Here is a 26194-nt window from a genome sequence, read left to right on the forward strand (position 1 = left end):
GCACCAGTTCTGACAGCAGTGGTTCGGAACATAGCCTTGTTCTCCGTGAATTCAGGAGAACTTGCTGGCTTGCTGCTCCTTTGTGCAAAGCATAATTGATGGCCACCAAGGCAGTGATGGCCACCAAGTTGGACATATGGAACTCACTTCTGCAGGAGGCGGCACTGACTTTGAAAGAGGACTGGGCAAATTCATGGCGGATACAGCTATTCACAGCTACTACCCACAATGGCTACGCTCTGCCCTCCACAGCTGGAGGCAGCAATGCTTCTGAATACCAGCTGCTGGGAACCACGGGAGCCAAGAGATGCTCTTGTGGAAGGAATATATTGACATTAAGGTTTTGTTTCGTTTTTCAGAGGGAAGGGGAAAGAGGGCGAGTGCCAGATTTCGAAATCAGTCTTAAGCAGTCTTGCAAAATTTCAAGAGGTCTTGCTAAACCTAGATTATAAGTAGTAGTATTAATTTATGAATCACCTTTAACGGGAGTCACGAGGCAATTTACAAACACAGCATGAAACCAAACACAAAAGGACTTTCAGTTCGCAATGCAGGGGACCTTCTGAATTTTTGCAAAGCAGAAATGAGGTCCAATTTGTTTCCCGTTCCTTTCTTTCCCCACTGATTATAGCTTTGATTTGAGCTCCAGAGTCAGCATGAGTCAGAGGATGGGAGAACGAAACAGGGTAAGAGACATCCTGTCCTTCCATAGACAGTGTGTGTTGGTTCACTTTGTGTTTTGCAGCAGGGGACAACTCCCTATTCCTGCCCTAGACACAACTGCATGGAAGCATGGACACAGGAGGAGGCCTGTACCACAATGCGGGGACACATTTGGCATTTGGAGGTGAAGCACCAGCCACCTCGGAATTCTCCTTCCAGGATCAAGCAAACAAAGTGAAAAGCAGGGCTTTCTTTTTCCAAGGGCTTATATGTCAAGAGAGGAAAGCTGGAAGACCAGAATGCAACCACAACATTTCTTCCTTGTAGACTACATGGTGCCAGCGGCCACGACGGTCAAAGTAGCAAGGCGCCAGATTATTTTTATCGTTTGCTTCTCGGTGTTAAGGGTTACTACGCTGCAATTACTTGTCTGACAACCGCAAGACGGTGAGGGTTCCAAGGCCTGGAAGCAGGATCCACACATCTTTCCATGTTTCATCAACCAAAAAAACCCAGACTGATGCACAGCAGGAACTTTCCTCTAACTTAACTGAGAAAGGCTTACGATAATATTTTGCAGAAGCTAAAGTGCTGTTAGATGTGTGGTGCTGTGACTGATAACAAAGAAAGGGCCCCCGCCCCATAAACTAAAATACTGGCATCTGCTGTATGCAAGCTGTCCGGAGATAACATTGCTTATGGTGGGAGACAGACAATAGTCTTCCAACAGACCTAAAGGCATTATGGAACCAGGATGGCTGCAGATGGAATCTACACTCACCCATGTTCATAGGCTTTATAGCCTTTCTCCAGATGCAACAGTGGGACAAGACAAATGTGTATGTAGTTGGAGAAATGACACTGTCTCCAGGGTTGCTTGCTCTATGTAGGGCGATTCTGACTCTGCAGAATGCAAGGCTACAATTGCCGGCATGCTCTTGTGATGAATATGCTAGCATTGGCCCCACACGATAACTGTTGGACAGGGTAGCCAACACGGTTGTTCTCCGTGATGTTCTGGAGTACAATTCCCATCATCCCTTAACATTGGCCATAAGCCAGGCATGGCCAAACTTGGCCCTCCAGCTATTTTGGGACTACAACTCCCATCATCCCTAGCTAACAGGACCGGTGGTCAGGGATGATGGGAACTGTAGTCCCAAAACAGCTGGAGGGCCAAGTTTGGCCATGCCTGGCATAAGCAGCGTTAGAAATTCAGATATATAAGCTAGGCACCAAACAGCTCCTTAAACCAAGGTTGTTGTTGTTAGAATCATAGAATTGGAAGAGAACAGAAGGGCCATCGAGTCCAACCCCCTGCCAAGCAGGAAACACCATCAGAGCACTCCTGACATATGGTTGTCAAGCCTCTGCTTAAAGACCTCCAAAGAAGGAGACTCCACCACACTCCTTGGCAGCAAATTCCACTGTCAAACAGCTCTTACTGTCAGGAAGTTCTTCCTAATGTTTAGGTGGAATCTTCTTTCTTGTAGTTTGGAACCATTGCTCCGTGTCCGCTTCTCTGGAGCAGCAGAAAACAACCTTTCTCCCTCCTCTATGTGACATCCTTTTATATATTTGAACATGGCTATCATATCACCCCTTAACCTCCTCTTCTCCAGGCTAAACAGGCCCAGCTCCCTTAGCCGTTCCTCATAAGGCATCGTTTCCAGGCCTTTGACCATTTTGGTTGCCCTCCTCTGGACACGTTCCAGTTTGTCAGTGTCCTTCTTGAACTGTGGTGCCCAGAACTGGACACAGTACTCCAGGTGAGGTCTGACCAGAGCAGAATACAGTGGCACTATTACTTCCCTTGATCTAGATGCTATACTCCTATTAATGCAGCCCAGAATTGCATTGGCTTTTTTAGCTGCCGCGTCACACTGTTGGCTCATGTCAAGTTTGTGGTCAACCAAGACTCCTAGATCCTTTTCACATGTACTGCTCTCAAGCCAGGTGTCACCCATCTTGTATTTGTGCCTCTCATTTTTTTTGCCCAAGTGCAATACTTTACATTTCTCCCTGTTAAAATTCATCTTGTTTGTTTTGGCCCAGTTCGCTAATCTGTCAAGGTCGTTTTGAAGTGTGATCCTGTCCTCTGGGGTGTTAGCCACCCCTCCCAGTTTGGTGTCATCTGCAAATTGGTGTCATCTTTACTTTTTAAGATGCTGTCTAGGTTTGTCATTGCTTTTCTCCCAAGTAGCAGGCGTCTCTTAATTTCGTGGCTGCTGTCACCATCTGCAGTGATCATGGAGCCCAAGAAAGTAAAATCTCTCTCTGCCTCCATTTCTTCCCCTTCTGTTTGCCAGGAGGTGATGGGACCAGTGGCCATGATCTTCGTTTTTTTGATGTTGAGCTTCAGACCATATTTTGCGCTCTCCTCTTTCACCCTCATTAAAAAGTTCTTTAATTCCTCCTCACTTTCTGCCATCACTGTTGTGTCATCTGCATATCTGAGGTTGTTGATATTTCTTCCAGCAATCTTAATTCCGGCTAGGGATGCAGTCGCCAAAACAGAATGCCTAGTTGCCATTTTGGGGGCAAGACAGCTCTAAAGTCTTGGTTTTCTCAAATGATGGACTGACAGTGATTGATTCTCAGTTAAACATCTGGCCAGTTCAGACGACAACCTTCAGCTGAGTTAAGAGCTTTGAGAACTTAAAAGAAGAAAAGTCACTTGATCCAGGGACAGTCCACATATAGACTGGCCTATTCTGACCTCTTTTTCTGAATGCTGACTCCTTCTGCTCAGGCTTCACAGAAAAAGCAATTTGGTCCCATAATTTTATTCTGATTGTGCAGATAAAACATAACTGATACAATTCTACAGGATGGGGTGAGAAAACAGTCCAGATCCAATAATTCCCAGATGGTGGAAATGTCAAGGAATCATCCTGTCGCCCAGGCATCTTCACCTTGTCACAAGTGGTCAAAGGCCAGGTGCAAAATCTGCCTGGCTCATCTAGCCTAGCACTCTGTCCTCACAACGACCCACCTATGGAAAGCCTGTAAGCAGAACAGGAGCACAACAGCACTCACACTGCTTGTGATTCCCGAAAACTGGTGTTTAGAGGCACACGGTCACCAACAGTGGAGGTAGAACATAGCCACCATGCCTAGTAGCTACCCAGGCTGGGGTTGATGGACGTTGTACTCCAAAACACCTTGAAGCACCCCGTCATTAGAAAAACTCTTCACTAGGTTAAATCTGTAATGATACACTGGGCGAGGGATTTGGGGCATAATAAACCACAGAGCCTAGGGCTTGCCGATCGGAAGGTCAGCGGATCGAATCTCCGTGACGGGGTGAGCTCTCATTGTTCGGTCACTGCTCCTGCCCACCTAGCAGTTCGAAAGCACATCAAAGTGCAAGTAGATAAATAGGTACCACTCCGGTGGGAAGGTAAACAGTGTTTCTGTGCGCTGCTCTGGTTCGCCAGAAGTGGCTTAGTCATGCTGGCCACATGACCTGGAAGCTGTCTGCGGACAAACGCCGGCCTCCTCGGCCTATAGAGCAAGATGAGCGCCACAACCCCAGAGTCGTCTGCGACAGGATCTAACGGTCAGGAGTACCTTTACCTTTACCCAACTCTCAGATTGGGAAAGGTTATGGAAAACTGCTTTGAAATTCTTGACATGTTGCACACTGAAAGAAAATTATATGAGAATGATGTATCAGTGGTATTTGACTCCTAGTAAGTTAGCAAAAATGTATAAGACAAGTATGAATACCTGCTGGAAATGTAAAGAAAAATAAGGCACCTTTTATCATATGTGGTGGACGTGAAAGGTAATAAAAGCATTCTGGGAAATGATACATAATGAATTGAAAAAAATGTTTAAAATAACTTTTATTTTTTAAAAAAAGAAACCAGAAGTTTTTCTTTTAGGAATTGTAGGTACCGATATTCCAAAGGAGCAGAGAAGCTTTTTATGTATGTGACGACAGCCGCATGGATGTAACTAGCCCAGAGATGGAAAGAGGACAAAGTCCCTACCAGAGAAGAATGGCAAACTAAGTTGCTGGACTTTTGATGAAATGGCAAAACTTACCAGAAAGCCCAGGAACCAAGAAGACCAAAATTTTAATAAAAATGGGGGAAATGTATAACTTACCTGGGAGACCATCGTAAGCACATGAAAACATTAGCAGGATTGCAAGAACACTTGTAGCGCAGCAAATATTAGGGATAAAATGGAGTGTAATAATAATAATAATAATAATAATAATAATAATAATAATAATTTATTATTTGTACCCCGCCCATCTGGCTGGGTTTCCCCAGCCACTCTGGGTGGCTTCCAACAAAGATTAAAAATACATTAAAATACATAAAATATGGCTTACTGAATAATATGCAGTTGAAAAGGTTGACAGTAGGACCCATGGAGGGGAAGGCGGGAAGTCCTGAGATTCAGAGGAATCTCCAAATATGGGTATGTATTTTGCATTGTTATAATTTTACACTTGAAAACCAAATAAAGATTATTTCAAAAAGGAAAGAAAGAAAGAAAAACTCTTCACTAGTGGCAATAAGCCAGAGCAAATCCAGAAGGGGGTGAAGACTTAGCAGGTTGCTCTCTTACACACTCATTCACTCTCACTGAACTACTTGTCCGAGTATGAAGGAATTCCTGGCTCTTACCTGACCCTCTCCTCTTCAGCTCTCTTCAGGTCTGAATCCCGCTGAAGCACCTTGAGGATGGCCTCCTGCTCTTCATCCGTAAGGAAGCTCAAGTCGATCATCTTGCTATTTTTGTGTAGAAATCGTTTTGGTTACAACACAGAGAGATGAAACCTAGCAGCCTTCACCAAGAGCGTGTGTGGTCGTGCACCGAAGCGAGCAGCAGTTTTTAAAAAGTTTCCGAATTCCGTTTTCTTGCTAGAACTAGGAGATGCGCTTCTGCCGCCGAGACACTGTGGATAAGGCATTGCATTCCTGGATTGCTCACATCACATATACGTTACAGGGGAGCCTTGCTTCATGCTTCAGCAGCTCATGGGATTAACTGCATGCTCCGGAGTCCAATGTGAGCATCACCTACAGAGAAGAAGCAAGAGGGAAGTATTAAGCTCCAGCCCTCTTGGCCAAGGAAGCAAAGCTTTGGGGCAGCAGGGATAGAGAATTATTTATTAACTAAGGGCTTGTCCACACTTACTGTACTTTTCCTGCGCTCTTTCAAGGCACAGTCTGTGATTTAAAGGTCGGTGTACAAGCACACACACACACACACACACACCCTTTATGGGGGGTTCCAGAGCTTTCCCCTCGAAAACCCACTCTTTAAAGTTCAATTGGAACAAACGTCAATTCGTGGGAAACCTAAAGTGACGTTTGCTCCAATTCAGCAGGTTTTCGAGAGGAAAGCTCAGGGCAAAAAAAGAAAACCCAACAACACTCAGAAACAGAGCAGGGACAAAACAACGGGACAAAAGGTAAGTACAGTGGTACCTCGGGTTACATACGCTTCAGGTTACAGACTCTGCTAACCCAGAAATAGTACCACGGGTTAAGAACTTTGCTTCAGGATGAGAACAGAAATTGTGCTCCGGCGGCGCGGCGGCAGCGGGAGGCCCCATTAGCTAAAGTGGTGCTTCAGGTTAAGAACAGTTTCAGGTTAAGAACGGACCTCCGGAACAAATTAAGTACTTAACCCGAGGTACCACTGTATAGAGCATCTTAAAAAGCAGAGGTATCACCTTGCCAACAAAGGCCCTTATAGTTAAAGGTATGGTTTTCCCAGTAGTGATGTATGGAAGTGAGAGCTGGACCATCAAGAAGGCTGACTGCCGAAGAATAGATGCTTTTGAATTATGGTGCTGGAAGAGACTCTTGAGAGTCCCATGGACTGCAAGAAGAGCAAACCTATCCATTCTTAAGGAAATCAGCCCTGAGCCCTCACTGGAAGGACAGATCATGAAGCTGAGGCTCCAATACTTTGGCAACCTCATGAGAAGAGAAGACTCCCTGGAAAAGACCCTGATGTTGGGAAAGATGGAGGGCACAAGGAGAAGGGGACGACAGAGGATGAGAAGGTTGGACAGTGTTCTCGAAGCTACCAGCATTGACCAAAGTGCGGGAGGCAGTGGAAGCCAGGAGTGCCTGGCGTGCTCTGGTCCATGGGGTCACGAAGAGTCGGATACGACTAAATGACTAAACAACAACAACCACTGTATAGATAAGCCCTTAGCACTTAGTCACAAGTGTCTATAGCATGCCAATAATAATTTGCAGTTTTATGATGCCAAAGCCGATTTGCAAACTGATTAATTCGACCTTCATGGGGAGTGAGATCTTTAGATACTATGCAATGCATGAAAAGCGGTAACTAACCATAATTGAATACGAACAGTATCCTCCAGCCAATCAGTTGTTTCCAAGGAGAAAAAAAACAGTACAGGGTAAGCACTACAGATTGATGCAGCCTCCATAAAAAATGCTTCTAAGAAGCTGCTACAGCCAACACCCTCAAGGGGGGAAATTCCAGCAGCTAATGACTGACTCTGAAGCAACATAAACAGGCTGGAAGCCAACCCTGTCCTTCCAGGCTGCCCAAGACACAAGTCTCACAAGACAACCAACTCTAGCTAAGAGGAAAACAAGAACATTAACACACCATTCTGCAGGCTAGATTGATAAGCTGCTTTTAAAAAACTTCACTTGATGAAAGTTCACACAGGGTACCAATTCCTGAATAGCAGTTACAGTGGTACCTCGGGTTACAGACGCTTCAGGTTACAGACGCTTCAGGTTACAGACTCCGCTAACCCAGAAATAGTACCTTGGGATAAGAACTTTGCTTCAGCAGAATGAGAACAGAAATCGTCTGGTGGTGACACGACGGCAGCGGGAAGCCCCATTAGCTAAAGTGGTACCTCAGGTTAAGAATAGTTTCAGGTTAAGAACGGACCTCCAGAACAAATTAAGTTCTTAACCCGAGGTACCACTGTACTATACATGAACAAGTGGGGGCTGTAACAAAATGTTGCAGTGTGAAACTGCTTCTGTTCAGGGTTCCAGATATTCCAACCCATCCCACCTCACTCTCCATCCCATCAAGTCAGCCTTCTCAGTTGTCATGGGGCTGTTTGGGCCTGATACATTTTTTTCCCCTTCTCCAAATAATTTTTTGTTTTACTTCTTAAAACTCTGGAATTTCCCCCAATTTTTGTTTCTCTGCCTGTACTTGTTTTATAACAACGTGTTAATGTTTTTATGCTGCATTTTTGCGTAATGCGTAGAGATATTTTAAACTAGTAAGTAGCTTAGGAATGCTTTGAAATAGAGTTTGCCAATATAGAGATCACTATTTAAATGATTTGCTGTTCTTTCAGGCCACCTTTCATTGCAAAGAATGCCAGGTTAGTGTACAAGATATATAAAAACAAAGCACCTTTAAGTAAGTTTAAATCGTATAAATATGTTTCCAGATATTATTGGGCTACGTCTCCCATCATCCCTGCCCACTGGTTTTTGCTGGCTTGGTGAAGATGGGAGTTCAATATACGTGGACCATGGGTTCTCCATCTCTGGTGAGATGGGCTCTAATGCTGAACATGCTCATCTCAACACAGAACTGCCTCCCATGTAATAATTATTTTAACACAAAGGGGTCTGAACACCGAAAAAGCGCTGAACGCTATTCTAGCAATCCTCACAACAACCCTGAAAAGGTAGACCATGACTATTACGCCCATTTCCCTTATGTTTGAGAGAGACAATGGCTTGCCAAGGTTCAGCCACAAGTTCATGGAAAGCCTGAGATTTTTGCCAGGGGCTTGCCAGCTCACACTCTCAACATATCCAAATGCACGCCATGGTAAGCATGCCAAGTAAGATTTAATAAGATAGTACATCTGCTTCGCTGTTTTTCTACGGGGGTTTCCTCTGGGAAAGGTGCAAATGGTACTGAAGGCTTTTTAAACAGACTTGCTTATTAAACAACAACAGGAAGGTGATACTGAAAAGGCTGGATCAGAGATGGGAAGCTAAGGCTATTCTAGGCTTCATCAACAAAAGTCTAGTATCCATATCAAGGGAAGTCACAGTATCACTCTATTCTGCCTTCGTCAAACCACACCTGGAATACTGTGTCCAGTTCTGGGCAAAAACTTTTAAGAAGGATGTTGACAAGCTGGAATGTGTGCCGAGGAGGGCGACCAAAGATGATCAAGGGTCTGCTGGCAGAATCCGAGACCAGGGAGAAGAGTCGGTAGAAGAAGATTGGAAGAAATTTAAAGTCTATTTACAGAAACACTGTAAAATTAAGGAATGTTAGAGGGAGGTTGGAATGAAGCTAAGTGGTTTTAGCAATAAGGTGGCTAAGGGGTACGTAAAAATGGATTGTTAACATGTAAAAATGTAAAGTTAATATATTACGATAAAGTATCAAGATAAATGCAAAAAGGGTAAGGATTTGCTGAAACAACAATTGAACTAGAATACAAAAGAGGGAGGTGTGAGGAGGTCAGGGAAATAAGTAAAAGAAAGATAAGACATGGAAAAATTGAAATGTTTTTAATTGCTTTTTTACTTTTTCTGTACTTTGTATTTTTTGTTTTCTTTTTCTTTTTTCATTTTTGTAATTCTTTTGAAACTTTAATAAATATTATTATAAAAAAACAAAGATGATCAAGGGTCTGGAAGCCAAGCTTTAGGAGGAGCTGGGTATGTTTAGCCTGGAAAAGAGGAGACTGAGAGGAGATATGATAGCCATCTTCAATTATCTCAGAGGCTGTCACATGGAAGAGGGAACACGTTTTGTTTTCTCCTGCTCTGGAGAACAGGACTTGAACCAATACTTTCAAGTTACAAGAATGGAGATTTTGACTAAACATACGGGGGGGGGGGACTTTCTGACAGTTAAGAGCTGTTGGACAGTGTAACGGTCTCCGTTGGGAGGTTGTGGGCTCTCCTTTGTTGGAGGTTTTTTAGCAGAGGTTGGATGGCCACCTGTCATGGAGGGTTTTGCTGAGGTTTTTGGGTAGATATCCCTGGCTCGTGCCTACAATCAAATCTGCTTCTATTCGCAGAGCAGCAGCACAAGCATAATCAAGCCCACTTCTGCTGGCAAAAACTTGAAGAATGAACCAGTTTATCACATTTCCACTCTTGTGGCTTGAGTTCAAGCTAATGCCACGGCAAGTAGAAGCAGGTAGCCAGTAGCCAGATTGCTTCTTTTCTCCCTCACCGATTGTTAAAACGAGCTGGAAAGGCTCCAAAAGCAACAAGCAGAGAAGCTCACCACCACCACTAGCCTGGAACAGTCTGGTTCAACTTTTCCTGCTGAGTTTGCATCTGGGGCAGCCAGACTTGGAAGGGAGATTGAGACCAGACAAGAGAGCCATAAGCAACAACTAGCAACATGGCTTTTTCCATCCTTAACAGATACTCAGTTAAAAGTAAAGGGGGAATCCTAAGCCTTAAATCACTGATTGAAGACTTCTGGATCAAAAAGGCACTTTTTGTTACAGTCCTATTAGCATTTTCTGCTCTTCTGGAAATGCTATCACACAGCAATGGGTTAAAACTTTCAACCAGAGTACAGCCACAACCTCAGATAACTCCAAGGGATTAAGACTATGACTTGTGAGTAAGTCAGAAGGACAGTCCCGGGTCCAGAGGCATTCATAAGCATTTCACATTTAGCTTCCAGGGTTGGTAACGAAACTTGACATTAGCATTCCACGGGTGTCCTAGAGCACAAGTAATCCACGCTAGAAACCACATTTTAAAATCGACGTTGCAAGGGGTTTAATCAGACGTCTGGGTTTGTGCAATTAAGTGTGAGCTAGCAAGAAGGAATGGTGGAAAGCAAAAGACAAGGGGAGTGCCAAAAACAGCTTTCCCACAAACTATTATAGGGATTTTGCCCCAGTGGCCACAACCTCTCCCATTGCTCCCTTTGAATTTTCTCCAGAATATGCAGATAATATTTCTTTATATTGAATCTCTCATACTTTGCTAGAAAGGTTATAAAGACTACCATTCAACCCTCCCTCTCTTATCTCCATTAAATCCCATCACTGATCTTTCGCTATCCGAACTCCCACTGTTGTTTTTATCTGCCAAATTTTCTACTTAAGCCTTCTGAGTAGGTAACCTTCTATCACATGCAAGGTGCTAAACAGAAGTCATTCCAGTAATTACCATTTTAACTTTTACGCAGAAGCAGAGCACCAGTTCATTCCTGGCTTTCAGCTGCACCTCACATTAAAGGACTTAGGTCTAATCTTCTTAAGAATTTCTCATTGCAAGGAAAGTTCTTTGTGTGCTCTCCTCTGCCACAAAATGTTGGGCAGCCTAAGAGACTGAAGGGTCTCGCTTAGAGCAAGCAAGTGGCTGCCAAATCGGGATGCTGAAATACCACTTGTTAGCATCCAGCTATCTCAAAAGATAATGGAGTGTGTCTCTGTGGGTGAACTCAAACGACTGGAGAATCACAGCACCTGCTGTGGCTGCAGAGACCGGTAACTTGTAACTGCTGCCTCCTGTGGTGTTTTTGCTGCGTTAGCAGCACTGAATGGACCTCTCTGGGGTGCAGGCCTGGGCAGTGTGTATGGAGGTTCCAGGCTGTCCAGACCACAAGACCCTCACTAATGTTGTCCAAAGGAAAGCAGAGCAATACATTTGGCACCAGCTCAGCTACAGGACTTGCTGGAAGGAGGCGTACAAATGCCATCCAACCATCTTAGGGACTCCACTCTGGATTTGTGTAGGGTTTAGTCTTTAGCCTCTTCTTCTCCTGAAGATGTCTGGGTAAGCCTAAACATTACTCTAAGAGAGGATCACAGAGCGACAGAGAACATGTTTTGTTGCACTCAGAAGGTTCCATGTTCACTCTTTGGCATCTTCGGTTAACAGGATCTCAGGTAAAATGGAGACAAGGAAACTATACAGATGAAACCTGAGGAACGCAGAGACATCTTCACACTTTTGAGGGAAAAGCCCTGGGCTTCCAACCTGACTATTTATGAAGCATTCCTTGTAACCACAATAAGCTACTTTTCAACTAGCCATTCAAAATCTAGATGATTTCATTTATAAACCACTTTGCAATTTTTACAGGTGAAATAGAGAAATAATATAGCACATTATTAATCTATCCTTGTTAATTGTATTTCTTATCCTCCCTTCACACCAGGTCACCAACTTCATATTTTGGAAAATGGTTTGTCCGTTTGTTCTCTAGGTTTGGCTGTCTCTCAATAGATCACTGCCAAACTTAGCACAAGGGTTCCTGAGGTGGGGGCAGTGATCTCTGTCAACATTCGGATGCTGAACACCATTATGATTCAAGATGGCAGTTTGAAATATCATTTCAGCGTGACTTTGCCTGTTTTATGGGGGGCATAGGTTTGGTTGCCTCTTGAAAGATTATCACCAAACTTGACATGCATGTTTCTGACATGGGGGTGGCAGACTTTGGATGCTAGCCACCATTTTGAATCAAGACAGTGGACTGAAATGTCACCAATGTGGGCCTCCAAGCCCACCATCGCTTCCTCCTTCCTCTCACCTCTACAGGAAGTTACTTCCTCAAGTACTTCCTGTTGACCTGGGAACTAACTATATACACAGGAAAGAAACATGGTTTATGCAGAACCAAGATTCAATATGCAAAACCCAAAAGAGAGATGTAACAATACTGTGAACATTAAAGCTCTGCTCCTTCCGAATGGAACACATTTTTCTTTTCTTTTCCTTACAACTAAAAGTTTGCAAACCTTTTACCACACCTTGATTAAAATTGGATTTTGAAGTCTTTTTTGAAAGCTAGACTGTTAACTAAGCCAGGGCGGAACCTTCTTCAGCCTCTTATGGGCCAAGCCAGAACACACAATTGCGGGCTGGAACCAACTAATCGGCATCATTTAGCTGCACATAATTAAGGCCTTAAATGCAAGTTTCATGAACACAGAGGATGTCAAATTATAGCTGGTGAGCATGTTCAGCTTGCTCTGCAGTATTTTTTCCTCAGAAATCGTTAGGCATTAAGAACTGCACCAGACCTTGAAAAACAGCCTTTAAAATTATGGAGTTGGAAAATAATAATAATTCAGTCTTAACACACACCCCCGTTTCCAACTTTTACCATGTTGACATTACATTATTCAAAATTACACACACACATGAGCACAGACATTCATGAAGCCCAGAATGCTTTTATTTTAAATGAAAGCCAATATGTGCAGCAGTCAGTCTGCACTAATACACTTTGGGGGCTACTGCATTAAGTTCACAAGACTGAATATCACCCCACCCTTTGAGCATTGTAATAAATGTGCAGGCCGACTACGCATCTAGACATAAGATCATTCTTTGCAGCCTCCAGCAAAGGCTGCTGTTAAATGTAATTAAACAACAACAACTAATAATAAAGGCATGATCTGAAACTTCTTCCCAAGTCCTCAATCAACACTAGGCAGATGCAATAACAATAACAATAATAATAATAAAAAATTCCTTCCAGTAGCACCTTAAAGACCAACTAAGTCAGTTCTTGGTATGAGCTTTCGTGTGCATGCACACTTCTTCAGATACACAGTGTGCTACTGGAAGGAATTTTTTTTGTTTTGACTATGGCAGACCAACACGGCTACCTATCTGTAATAATAATAAATTTCTACCACTTGTAGAATGATAGGGCAACATGGACCAGCACTACCCTCCTGTGTTTTTGTAAGAAACTATTTTTCCTATTTTGTGCATGGTTAAGAGGTCTAGAGGCTTTGGCAGGGATGATGCAAGCATTTTCTTTATTCTTAGTGAATAATAATAGGAAATAAAGAGAAGACTATTGAAATTGTAAGAACAATTACTAGACAGCAAGACCCATTGGCAGGATTGAGCTGTAAGAGTCTGGCAGGGAGTTCCAAAGGGTATATGCCCCCACACAAAACGCCCAACAGAACAAAACACACTTCCTGATAAGATGGTATCTGCAAGGCACCCTCTCCTGCAGAGCTAAGTGATCTATTAGATATGTAAAGGGTGAGACAGTCTATACTGTTGGTTATAAGACTCTGGGGAACAAGCAATTTGCTTGCGTTTATATGAAATTTGGTTGACGTTGTCATGTGAGAAACAGAGTGTGGGAATTACAAAATGCCAATGTACCTTTATAGATTCGTTGATCGTGCTACTTATCTTCCAGAAAGTGAAAGACCTATCATCACGACTCTAAATTTCCTGTTTCTTTATCAGTGTAACTCAGAAGCTCTGTTTTGCACATGAGCCGGAACTGGCCGTCAACTTCAAAGATATGGGTTGTTGTTTTTTAATGCCATGGCACAACTTGGCCTTCCTCGAGCCTTTGGCAAGGGATGTGTTGCGATACCTGAGCCCAGCAACAAGGACGGTGGCTGAGATCTCCTTTGGAAGAATTGCCTTTGTTTACCTTTCTGGATTCCAGCCTCCATGCGTTTATCATTCAAAGAAAATATACTAGCAGCAACAGATTATGATCTTCTGCCAAACTCTACGGTTCTTATGGCTCAATCTTGCCAGTGTGTCTGACTGTCCAGCAACTATTCTTACAATTTCAGCAGTCTCCTCTTTATTTTCTGCACCTTCATCGGATTTTTAAGGGAGATTAGCCCAACTCATTCACCAAACAAGTAAAATTTACTAAAAGCTACATTGCATGCAACAGCACACACATTTGCCCAGGTTGCCCACTTACCTGGGAGTAAGCTCCATTGAAACTCAATGGCACTTTGTTCCACATGCATATGTATATAGGCTTGCGCTGTTAAATCTCAGTTGCTGTAAACTGCAGGAAGGGGAGATAGCTGTTTTGATCAGATCCTGCTGGGCGCTTCTCATAGGCATCTGGTTGGCTATTGTGAGAACAGGAAGCTGGACTAGATGGGCTAGCAGGATCTTCTCACGTTCTTATCTCCCACTTCTGAATTTTCAGTGAAGAGTTACAGATGGGACTACCACAGCTGGGAGAGCTCAGTTGGTAGAGAATGAGACTCTTAATCTCAGGGCCATGGGTTGGCTACATTGGGCAAAACATTCCTGCACTGCAGGGGGTTGGAATAGATGACCCTAGTGGTTCCTTCCAACTCTACAAATTATAAGATTCTAAGAGCCTAGGACTTGCCGATCAGAAAGTCGGTGGTTCGAATCCCCGCGACGGAGTGAGCTCCCATTGCTCGGTCCCTGCTCCTGCCAACCTAGCAGTTCGAAAGCACATCAAAGTGCAAGTAGATAAATAGGTACCGCTCCGGTGGGAAGGTAAACGGTGTTTCCGTGTGCTGCTCTGGTTTGCCAGAAGCGGCTTAGTCATGCTGGCCACATGACCCAGAAGCTGTATGTCGGCTCCCATGGACAGTAAATTGAGATGAGCGTGGCAACCCCAGAGTCGGTCACGACTGGACCTAATGGTCAGGGGTCCCTTTACCTTTAAGAGTAATCTCAGGGTAGCACCTGGTGAAACTGTCCATTTACACCCCTGTTACAACGTGCAGAATTCCAAACAAGATCGCTCTCTTCCTCTCCTCGCCCCTTCCCTCCTTGCTCCTTTTATTGGTTTCATTTTCTCACATTGCATTTTCTCCCTAGGACAAAGATGAGTCTAAAACAAGCAGGTGACTGCTTCCCCTTTTGCAGAAATTTCAAGCATGCACCCCAGGCCAACCTCTTCCAGACTTATCTAAAGCCAACCGACCCTGTATTTCTCATGCTTTTAAAACAGAAGCATGGTTTGTCATGGTCCAACAGTGATTGCCACGTTTTAGGCCTGGAACAAATTGCCAGCCCATTTTATTCCCAAGATTTTATGTAGCTAGCAGGTATGACCTCCCTTTATACGTTCTCATTGTGACGGGGTGTGTGATCCCATCTGCCTTGAAGGATCCAGATTCGCGAATGGGAGGCTCTCTAAAACGCTTATTCTCACCCTCAGACTCGAGGCCATGGAAACACCTATTTTTAATTATGATTTACTACAAAAGCCATTAGAAACAGATAACAGCAAAACATTTAAGGGATGAAAAAAATTCAATATTTCAGGACTGTGCTAGCTGTGAAAGGGACAGAACTAAGGGCTTATCCACACTTAACTTATATTTCCTCTGCACTTTCTAGGCTCAGTTAGTTAGAGTGTGGTGCTGATAACCCCAAGGATGCAGGTTTGATTCCCCGTATGGGACAGCAGCATATTCCTGCATTGCAGGGGGTTGGACTAGATGATCCTCAGGGTCCCCTCCAACTCTATGATGAGGTCTGCACTTTAAAGCTCCGTGTCCAAGTGTGGGTTGTTGGGGGCAAAGGTTTGCCCCAGAGCTTTCATCACGAAAATCCACTCTTTAGTGCTCAATCGGAACAAACATCAATCCACAGAAAATCTAATCCAAATTTTCAATCCAAATTGGAAAAAAAACCATGCTTAGAAATGGAGGTTTAAAGTGTGGACCTGTGCCTGGAAAGAGCTGTAGAAAGGTGAGTGTGGATAAGCCCTAAGTCTTGCCTTTTGCATGTACTAAGAAGTGACTTCCTGGCAGGTATACAAACGGAAATAATCCACCTTAGCTGAAGGTGCTAAGCAGGAATCAGTTAACATTCAAGCACTCAATAATTCCACCTGGGAGCATTCTTTCACTTGCGACAACCTGCAGTCTTGCGACAACCTGCAGTCTCTGCATACCAGCTGAGGACATAACTATATTATAGACCAATCTGTTCTCAAACATGCTAACACTTGTTAAAAAAAAAAAAAAGGCTAAAGGAAACCAAAAGCAGCTGTCAGTCAATTCTTGCTTTCCTCCGTCAGCCTATAATTATGGCCTATGCCTCTGTTAACATGACCAAAGTTCCAACTTTAACAGATTGCTCAAATGCACCCTCTAATGCACCTTTGCTGCTGAGAGGTAATATTATGTGTGTAATAATATAGCAAGTCTATCCACAACTCCTCCTCCTACAGCCTTGCATGATGCAGCCAGCTGCCCCCCACAATTTAGGAGGGGCTCTATGACTCTCCAGAGGAAGACTTTCCAGGGTTAGGCGAAAGAAGATGGGGAACCAAGCTCCTTCAACCATTCCTCACAAGGCTTGGTTTCTAGACCCTTGATCCTCTTGATCGCCCTCCTATGCATACATTCCAGCTTGTCAACATCCTTCTTAAATTGTGGTGCCCAGAACTGGACACAGTATTCCATGGGTGGTCTGACCAAAGTAGAATACTGTAGAGTGGTACCATTAATAGCTTACTGTGGCAACACTGCCCAAAACCATGTGTTTCCACCATTTAGGTTACCGGAGGATAACATAATGAGCTTCAATAATGAGCTTCATCACTGAGTTCTGCATTAAGACTGTGAAAGCAGAACAACAAAATGGGTCACGTTCTTGTTCTCCCAGCTTACTTCCTCTTACCACCTTCAGTTCAGATCAAGTTACAGCTTAGAATGAAAATTTAAAAAAAACAAAACACCTGAGAAAAGGTACACAGCATACTTTTAAGAGAGACCAGAATCCCACATAGCAAGTTACCATGCCTGGGCGAAGGTGGGCGACTCCCTGCTATAGGAATGAAGAACAGACTGAATTAGCCACTAAACTGCAGGAACAGCCAATTCCACGAGACACTCTCACAAACAAGCGAACTGGAAACAGCCAGTTCACTGAGATGAAGGGCAGGGCAGGGCATCATGAAACAGTATACAGTATATAGGGAGGAAATCCAAATTCCGGATCGAAGCGACACCTTTATTAGGCCAACCAAAACGTGTGCAAGAATTTCAGGGTCTGCAAAACGCTTCATCAGGCTAGAGAAGCAGTTCCAAAACTGTGATTCGTGGGCCACGGGCTTCATCCAGGCTTGGCTGTGGATTTGCAGTTGAAGACAGGAGCTGGCACATCCATTTCATTAAGTATTCACATTTTTAATTGTATTTTTATCACTGATTTTGTTTTGGTTGTTTTGTGTGTTTTTTAGTGTGTGACCTACAGATGACCAAGAAGACTGCACTTCTTTAATCAGTTCTAATTCATTAGACTTATGTAGCACAGGGGGCAGAGGCGGGCAGTAAAAGCTCACGGTTTTGCACCACATTAATATGCACCTAGACAGCATCTTAAAAAGCAGAGACATCACCTTGCCAACAAAGGTCTGTATATTTCAAGCTATGTTTTTCCCAGTAGTGATGTGTGGAAGTGAGAGCTGGACCATAAAGAAGGCTGATCGCCGAAGAATGGATGCTTTTGAATTATGGTGCTGGAGGAGACTCTTGAGAGTCCCATGGACCGCAAGAAGATCAAACCTAGCCCTGAATGCTCATCTATCCATTCTGAAGGAAATCAGCCCTGAGTGCTCACTGGAAGGACAGATCCTGAAGCTGAGGCTCCAGTACTTTGGCCACCTCATGAGAAGAGAAGACTCCCTGGAAAAGACCCTGATGTTGGGAAAGATGAAGGGCACAAGGAGACGGGGACGACAGAGGACGAGATGGTTGGGCAGTGTTCTCGAAGTTACTAACATGAGTTGGACCAAACTGCGGGAGGCAGTGGAAGACAGGAGTGCCTGGCATGCTCTGGTCCATGGGGTCACGAAGAGTCGGACACGACTAAACAACAACAACAATATGCACCAGGGAACACCCCCCCCCCAAGGCACAATCTGAAACGCAAGGCTCTCTCCGGCAGCGCTGACAACAGAGAGGTGGCTCCGTCCACCAAGCTGAGGAGAAGTAACTGGTGCCATCTGCCTCTAATGATCCGGCCCTGCATTTATGTCACCTTCAGCAAGATATAACGCTGGAGGGGCTTCTAATGTCCCCTCCACAGATGCATGCTAACGCTGAGCCGCACACATAAAACAAAGCGGCGTACATCATTTCATCTCTGGGAGTACAACAGAGAACTTCAGTTCCGTAGCTGATATTGCACAGCTGAAATAACGTCAGACATGGCAGTTCAGCCAAGAGGAAAGTCGAATACATTTTTGTCATGTGCTCCTGGGACTTCAGGGGAGGGTGGAGCACAGCAGGTTGCCTTGACTTCCATCTCTCCATGCAGGTTCATGGTTAATCTCCATTCTATAAATGTCCTTCCATAGAAGGCAGAAGTCATAAAAGTCTCTTGCCCTGCCCTCTATTTTTCTTTTTTTTTTTAGTACTAATCTGGAACAGTACATTTACAAGTTGGGTAGGAAGAAAATAGAGAGATAAGACTGTCACAAGCACAGCAACATTCAGATCCATCATTCATCTCCTTGCCGGAGGGCTAAAATAATTCCTGATGCTGCAAGTAGGTTATGAACTCAGAAGAATTCTTCATAAGGTTGTTTTTAACATTTGTATTTTTCCTTTAACTGGGGCATGAGAACAGGGCAAGTTGTGCAATTCGAATTTTTACAGAGACTCTCAAGAAGGTAAAAAAACAAAACAAAAACTCAAAAAATGGGCACAGTGCTCAGAACATGCAAACTCATGACACACATATATGAAAGCCGCCAACACCCTCCCAAGTTGGACACGCGGGTCGGGTGTGCAAATATTTTACCTGGAAGGGGCAGGTATCTTTGCCCAAGGATACACCCTTACAAGCACAAGGAAGCTGGTGTGCAGAATACACAGGCGTGACCAGTGCTGCCAGCATCGCCATAAGCCGTGCGACAATGGGGAAACCAATGCAAGCTGAAGCCTCAAGTGAATGCAGACTGCAAGGGCAGAATGCATGGCCATTAATGCTTTTGGCCTCTGAGATAAGCACCTGAAGACTTGCCTTTAGAACCCATTAGCCCCCAACTAGCGCAGCCATAGGTCAAGGATGATGGAAACTGTAGCCCAGGAACAGCTGGGGTGGGCAGGCAGCTTCCCCATGCTTGCTTCAAACGGTAGCCCAAGTTTTCCACAGATGCTTCCACACAAAAGCATGAACTAAAGACACAAAGCAGGCTGGGAAAGACAAACGCTGGAGAAATACTAACAGTCAGTGTAGATAGATGGACCAGACTCAGTATAGGGCGTCCTCCTCTGTTCCTAAATTTACTTTTGATCTGCAAATTAAGCCAAGACACCCTCGCAGGATAGTAACTCAGAGCTGCCACATTCATGTTTATTCCAGGAGTGGGTGGAGAGAAAGACAACTGCCAATCCACCTTTTTTTTCCAAGTAAAAAAAAAATATCAAAATCTATGTTAGGAACTAAGAAGACAGAACTCAAAGGTTCCAACTATTCTATTGTTCGCTCTATAAGACGCACCAGACCACAAGACGCACCTAGTTTTTGGAGGAGGAAAACAAGAAAAAAAATATTCTGAATCTCAGAAGCCAGAACAGCAAGAGGGATCACTGCGCAGTGAAAGTAGCAATCCCTCTTGCTGTTCTGGCTTCTGGGATAGCTGTGCGGCCTGCATTCACTCCATAAGACGCACATACATTTCCCCTTACTTTTTAGGAGGGAAAAAGTGAGTCTTATAGAGCAAAAAATACGGTAATCAGCAATATAAACTTAGCAATGGGTGGCAAACCTGTGGCCCTTCGAATCCTGCAGAACTACAACTCCCATCAACTCCAACCACACAGCCCAGGTAAATGGCAGGTGTACTTGAGCACACTGTTCAAAACTGGCCAGGTGTCAGGTGCGTTTTGCGACTGGCCCAGGTCACTTAGAGAAGGATCTCCAAACTTGTCATTTGAAGCTTGAATTTGCTTTATTCTGGGTCATTTCACTTTTATGTTTTTATGTGTTATAAGAGATTTGATCTTTATAAAGCAGTGTAGAAATTAAATGAATAATAATAATAATCAAGTCCACTGCAAAAAACAAAAAAGGTGCCTAGACATTCCACTGTGGCGACCGTAACCCAGGTTTAAGGCGCCATTTGGCGATTAGATTATATATATTTGAGTTTCTAACACTGCATAGCACCTGGAGACGAGCATGTTCCACACCTCTACCCTAGCAGTGTTTCTCATACTTGGGTCCTCAGCTGTTATTGGATTACAATTCCCATCATCCTAAGCTAGCAGGACCAGTGATGGGAGTAATAGTTTAACAACAGCTGGAGAATGAAGTTTGAGAAATACTGCTAGAAAAGTATCTACTACAGTGGTACCTCGGTTTAAAAACAGTCCTATTTATGAACTATTCGGTATACAAACTATGCAAAACCGGAAGTAGTGTTCCGGTTAGTGAACTTTACCTCCGTCTATGAACGGAAGCCGAATGGTGGAAGGGCACCGGCGGTGGGAAGCCTCATTAGGGAAAGCGCACCTCAGTTTAAGAACAGCTTCGGTTTAAGAACAGACTTCCAGAATGGATTAAGTTTGTAAACCGAGGTATGACTGTACTAGTTGCCGTAGAAAAGATAATCTGCTCACCTGTAATTTCTCATCCAAGTCCCCCTCCACCTCATTCTCAAAACATAAAGGAACGGAAAGCTTTGCATGCAGAAAGTCCCAGGATTCAATCCCCAGTTTCTCCTGGAAGATCTGGGGAAAACTATGGTTTGAAACCCTGAAGACAAGGCCAGCCCTATCATTTGGTAGAAGGAGACAGCTGCCTGGGTGTACAGAGTATGCCACACAATCTGTCCTGTACACTCCTAGGCTGCCCTTAAATGCAGTGGATGACGTTATCCCAATGCATAAGGTAAGGTTCATGTGTCCAGTCCAATTGATTTCAGCAGGTGGAACTGTCCTTTGCCTAAGGCAGCAAAACCCTTTGGGTTGGCCACAGGCCAACCAGAGCCAGAGTAGCAACAAAACAAAGCTAGATGGAAGAATGGTCTGATCCAGTGGTGTACTATGTTCCTGCTCCCAGCATCGGCGAACAGGAGCGCACATGCTCCAAAGATCTGAATTAAGTCGATTTTTAAGATTCACTGTATGTCAGGACATTCCTGCAGAGGGAGGAGATGGGCTTGTGCTCACCTGGTGCACACACTGCCCTTCTCGTTTTAGGAGAGCTGCGTGAGAGATCTCATGCGCCAGTAGGACAAAATATTCCTGTTTTACAAGTGCCATGAAAATTCTGAGATCCACCAGCAGAAATGCTACCTTAGGCTAAATATGTCTAGCTGCTCCACAGCCGGCTGGAAACAACAATGAATTTCATGTGACAAAAACACCTGGATCAGCCCCAGGAAAAAGCAATGGACATGATTTTGCTTTGAGGCTTTGAAAAGTTTGCTTTAATACACCCGACACTCATTTTGCGGGAAGTAAACCAAGAGCTGGCATGTATTCCAGAGCCACTAGCTTAGCTTAAAATGTTTATTACTGCTTTTCCTGTTTCCTTACTCCCTCAGGCGGAAACTTTGACAAACCCAGCTTGGAGGTTTAGATGCAAGATATTGATCCACGGCGAACACCACTGCCCTCTTCTCTCTGTCCTTTGCTGGAGAACTTGCTACAGTCCTAAGCACTCTTGGCTGGAAGCTTTCCACAGAATCATAGAATCTTGGAAGGGTCCCAATGGTCATCTAGTCCAACCCCCTGCAATGTGGAAATATTTTGCCCAATGTGGGGCTTGAACGCACAAGCCTGAGATTCAGAGTTTCATGTTCTACCCACTGGGCTACTATTGTTCTTCACTCTGTGAGTTACTTCAACAAAACAAAAGTGCCACAAGAAAAGAAACAGAGAGCTGTGCATTCAAGCTAAGAGCGTAGACCCACTGACATTAATGAACCTAAGTTAGACATCCATTTACCTCAATGGGCTTTCTCTGAGTAAGGCTAGTACTGACTATCACCCGTAGTATGGTGTCAGACAGACAGATAGATTATTGCTGCTCCTTCCTTTGGAAGGAAGGGAAGGATATACCATAAATTTTAATAAATAAAAATAATGTTAATTGACACTCCAATCCACCTTAGCACATATCAACAGCCGTTCCGAAAGCCCAGTGCATTCCAAATGCCATTCCTGCAAGAGAGAGAGACACGTATTCCCATCTATTTGGCAGCAAAGTCTTAAGGGCAGAGTAAATCATCCTATGGTTATTCCTATATATTTACTGACACACCCTCCTTTTTCCCTACAGGGACTCAAGGCGGCTTACAGATATACAGCTAAAAACATGGGGGGGGAGCCAACTTAAATAAAATATTGGGGGGGGAGAGGCCAGGTAAGACCTGGTCCACGTGACGGATCAAAAAATGCGGGACATGCACACCATTTGAATGGCAATGCCTGTTAACTTTGGGGGGGGGGGTCACAAATATTTTATTGGGGGGGGAGTTGGCTCCTCTTGGGGGGGGGGAGCACAATTTTTAAAAAGATTGACAGCATCCTAGAGCGAGATAGAGAGAAACTCGGCGTTATTGTTCCAATGGGGCATCCAGAACTTTTATCTTCCAACTTCTATCGCGCGCACGCGCATCCCTCTCCCGCCCCTCCAGCTGGGGAGGGGGCTTCCCGCCGCCCGCCCCCCCCCAAAAAAACCAGGTCTTATCTCGCCGCCCGGCTGGTCCAGCCCCCTCCCCTCCTCGTTACCTCAGCAACGCCCCCCCCCCTGCGAAGCGCACCTGCGCCGTCCCCGCCGCCTCGCCTCAGGAGCCCCGCCGGGCGCTCGCGAGCGCTTTCCCTTCCCGCTTGCGAGGCGGCCAGCAGCGACTCCCGAAAGCAAAGCGAGAAGCGGCAGAAACTTCCGAGGCTCGCGCTGCCCAGAAGGAGGAGGAGGAGGAGGAGCAGCAGCAGCAGGGTAGAAGCGTTACCTCCTCTTTCCTGCCTCTCTTTATGTGCCCCGAACTGCAGCCGCCCTCCGACGCGGGGCGCGCGCGCTAAGCTCCAAGGGCAGCCGGGCGCCTCGCGGGGAAAGAAGGCGAAAGGTGCGCCGCCCGCCCTTGCCTGCGCGGCAGGCGCAACGCCCCCCCCCACGCCCTTCTGGGCCCTCTGGACCAATGAGAGGCCAGCGGGGACTAGGAGGGCCCTCGGAGGCAGAGCGGGAACGCCCTCAAGCCAGCTTGCCCCCACCTCACTGTTTCCTCTTAACTCGCCCGCATTGATGAACAGGTTAAAAAGCTCAGGTCTTGATGAACAGGTTAAAAAGCACAGGTCTCCCTATTGGTGCTTGGGAGACTTCACTTTCTATATCTCTCCATTTGTGGGTTTTTTTTAATTTTATTTTATCTCTTTCTTTCTTTCTCTCTCTCTCTATCTATCTCTATCTCTCTTTCTCTCTCTTTGGCCATCACTCCTAGCCGAGTAAGATGGTCTTCCATAAACGCGGTTTTAACAATGAGTCCATAAGTGACTGTGGAGGCCAATTCTGGACCCACACGTCCTTCCACAGTGGGGACATTGGTTTATGGATGGGAGTTGATCCCTGTGAGGGTTTGCCACGCGTGCCTTCCTCTTAGCACGTTTCTCCCTTTTGTCCTGAGTTTGAGCATCTTCAAAGTCCATGACACCTTTGGGAAAGGCTGTTCTCCAACTGGAGTGCCCGCAGGCCAGTGTTTCCCAGTTGTCAGTGTTTATACTACACACACACACACACACACACACACACACACAGTGCTACCTTGGGTTACAAACACTTCGGGTAGTAGTACCTCAGGTTAAGAACTTTACCTCAGGATGAGAACAGAAATTGTGCACCGGCGGCAGCAGGAGGCCCCATTAGCTAAAGTGGTACCTCAGGTTAAGAAAAATTTCAGGTTGGGAACAGCCCTCCAGAACGAATTAAGTTCTTAACCCGAGGTGCCACTGTACACACACATATACATACACATACATACATACATACATATGTATAATTTTTATTGAGTTTTCATTTTTCTACATATCAAATTAAACATCCAATGACTTCCCAACATCCAATATTTTACTATAGCCATTCAAATCAATTTTCCACTTTTACATCGATCAAATATCATTTTCCCTCTCTTGAATTTATTTTAATGCTGCCAGCGTTTTCTGGCGCCTGGGAATTTCTGTCTGGGTCATTCCCCAAAAAAAGGATTCTGGTTTTGGGGGGAAGGTAAATTTAAACATTTTTTTCAGCTCATTATAAATCATTTCCCAATATTCTTTCACCTTTCTGCACGTCCAACATCTCTTTGTAGAACTGTCCATTTATTCCTGCTCTCTCTTTGCTGCTACTTAACCAATTCCTGCTCCGCAAGAGGACCTCCCCTCTTATTAGTTCAGTTATTCAAGTGTGCCAAGCGGGAATGTAAGCTCTCTCTGTTCAGCCTTCAATCTCGTGTGATTTGGCTTCCTCTGTGCTGAAGTGCTGAAGTCTGGGATTACATGCGTACCAATAACCCAAATTCAGCTTTCTGCCATGTCAAAAAATACAGGAATCCTTAAAAAAAAAAGTTGCAACCAGGGTTTTATTTTTCAGCCAGAACTTGTCAGAACTCAGAACAGTTCTGGCACCTCTCAGATGGGTGCCATTACCATTATAAGAGAACAAGGGGGGTGTTCATGGTGAGTTACAGCACCTCTTTTTCTAGAAAAATCACACTGGTTGCAACCCTAACCACACCAGGGCATCTGTCCTGAGTACAGTCATACCTCATGTTACGTCCGCTTCATGTTACGTTCTTTCAGGTTACATCCTGTGGTGACCCAGAAGTACCGGAAAGGGTTACTTCCAGGTTTCGCTCCTCGCGCATGCGCTGAAGTGCAAAATTATGTCACACGCATGTGCAGAAGCGGCGAATCGCAACCCATGCGCGTAGACGCGCCGCTGCGGGTTGCGCTCTTTTCATGTTGCGAACGGGCCTCCGGAACGGATCCCGTTTGCAACCAGAGGTACCACTGTACTAACACTTCAATTTTTTTACAAACTAGACGTTGGGAATTAGGGTCCTTGGAGCAGCTGAACCAATATCAGCTCCAAATCTGGGGGTGTCCATCACAGTGAAGATGCATTATTATTGTGCTAAAGTAGAAACCAGGGTGTTGATATATTTGAGGGTTTGCATAAACTGGAACAAGGAAGTTAAGCTGATTTCTGTTTGTTTTAGAAGAGGCTAATTGCATTTCTTTCTCCGGCCTGACTTGGGACGATGGAATGTGGTCGTGTCAGTATTCTGAGCAGAAAGGGCAGCATGCAGCAAATAGGAAGAATATGTGGTTGTTTTTGACCAAGCGGGGATATATTCAGCTAGGAGATAAACGCTGGTTGGGCAGCAGTGAGAAGCAGCTTTCTCCTCTCCCAGCATTTTTAGGAAAAGTTTCAAATGCTAGCCCCCAGCAGATGGAGACCTGTTGTATGTGTGTAAAAGGATTGTGGTCCTGAGGTGCCAGTCTTAAAAAAACACATGGTACAATCAGCTGTTATGTTTTCAGGCTGCAGATGAGGGTGGATTTTTTCAGCGCCCCCCCCCATTAAAAAACAACAACCTTGCATTCTGAAAGCAAGCACAGCAGGGAATGTGGGCTGTCGGTCCCTCCAGACAACCTGTTTATGCGGAGGTTAGATTATACCTGGCCTTCATTGAGCTCCTCGCCCTGCCCCTCAATTTTTAAAGGAGGTAGCTGTATGACACTCAGCATTCATCCTACATCAGGGTGTATAAAAATCAAATATTTATTTTTTTTTAAAAAAAAAAATTATTT

The 26194-nt window shown here is 44.7% G+C and overlaps 1 protein-coding gene across 5 annotated transcripts in view; it reads right to left on the bottom strand.

The window, feature by feature from the left end:
* The window catches only part of SYTL2 (synaptotagmin like 2), a 62850-nt gene extending 39368 nt beyond the window's left edge, over nt 1-23482 (bottom strand). For 3 of the 5 annotated variants that reach the window (XM_081860037.1, XM_081860029.1, XM_081860036.1), the window contains exons 1-2: nt 23341-23482; nt 5310-5705 (exon numbers count right to left, since the gene is read on the bottom strand). In XM_081860037.1, coding sequence (XP_081716163.1) covers nt 5310-5410 — 101 coding nt within the window. In that variant the 5' untranslated portion in view covers nt 5411-5705; nt 23341-23482. The remainder of the gene's footprint in view (nt 1-5309; nt 5706-23340) is intronic. The other 2 variants (XM_081860031.1, XM_081860030.1) reach the window with 1 other exon arrangement.
* Nucleotides 23483-26194: the final 2712 nt, after the last annotated feature.

This window comes from Podarcis erhardii (assembly GCF_964252035.2).
Source record: "Podarcis erhardii genome assembly, chromosome: 4".
Lineage (NCBI taxonomy): Eukaryota > Metazoa > Chordata > Lepidosauria > Squamata > Lacertidae > Podarcis > Podarcis erhardii.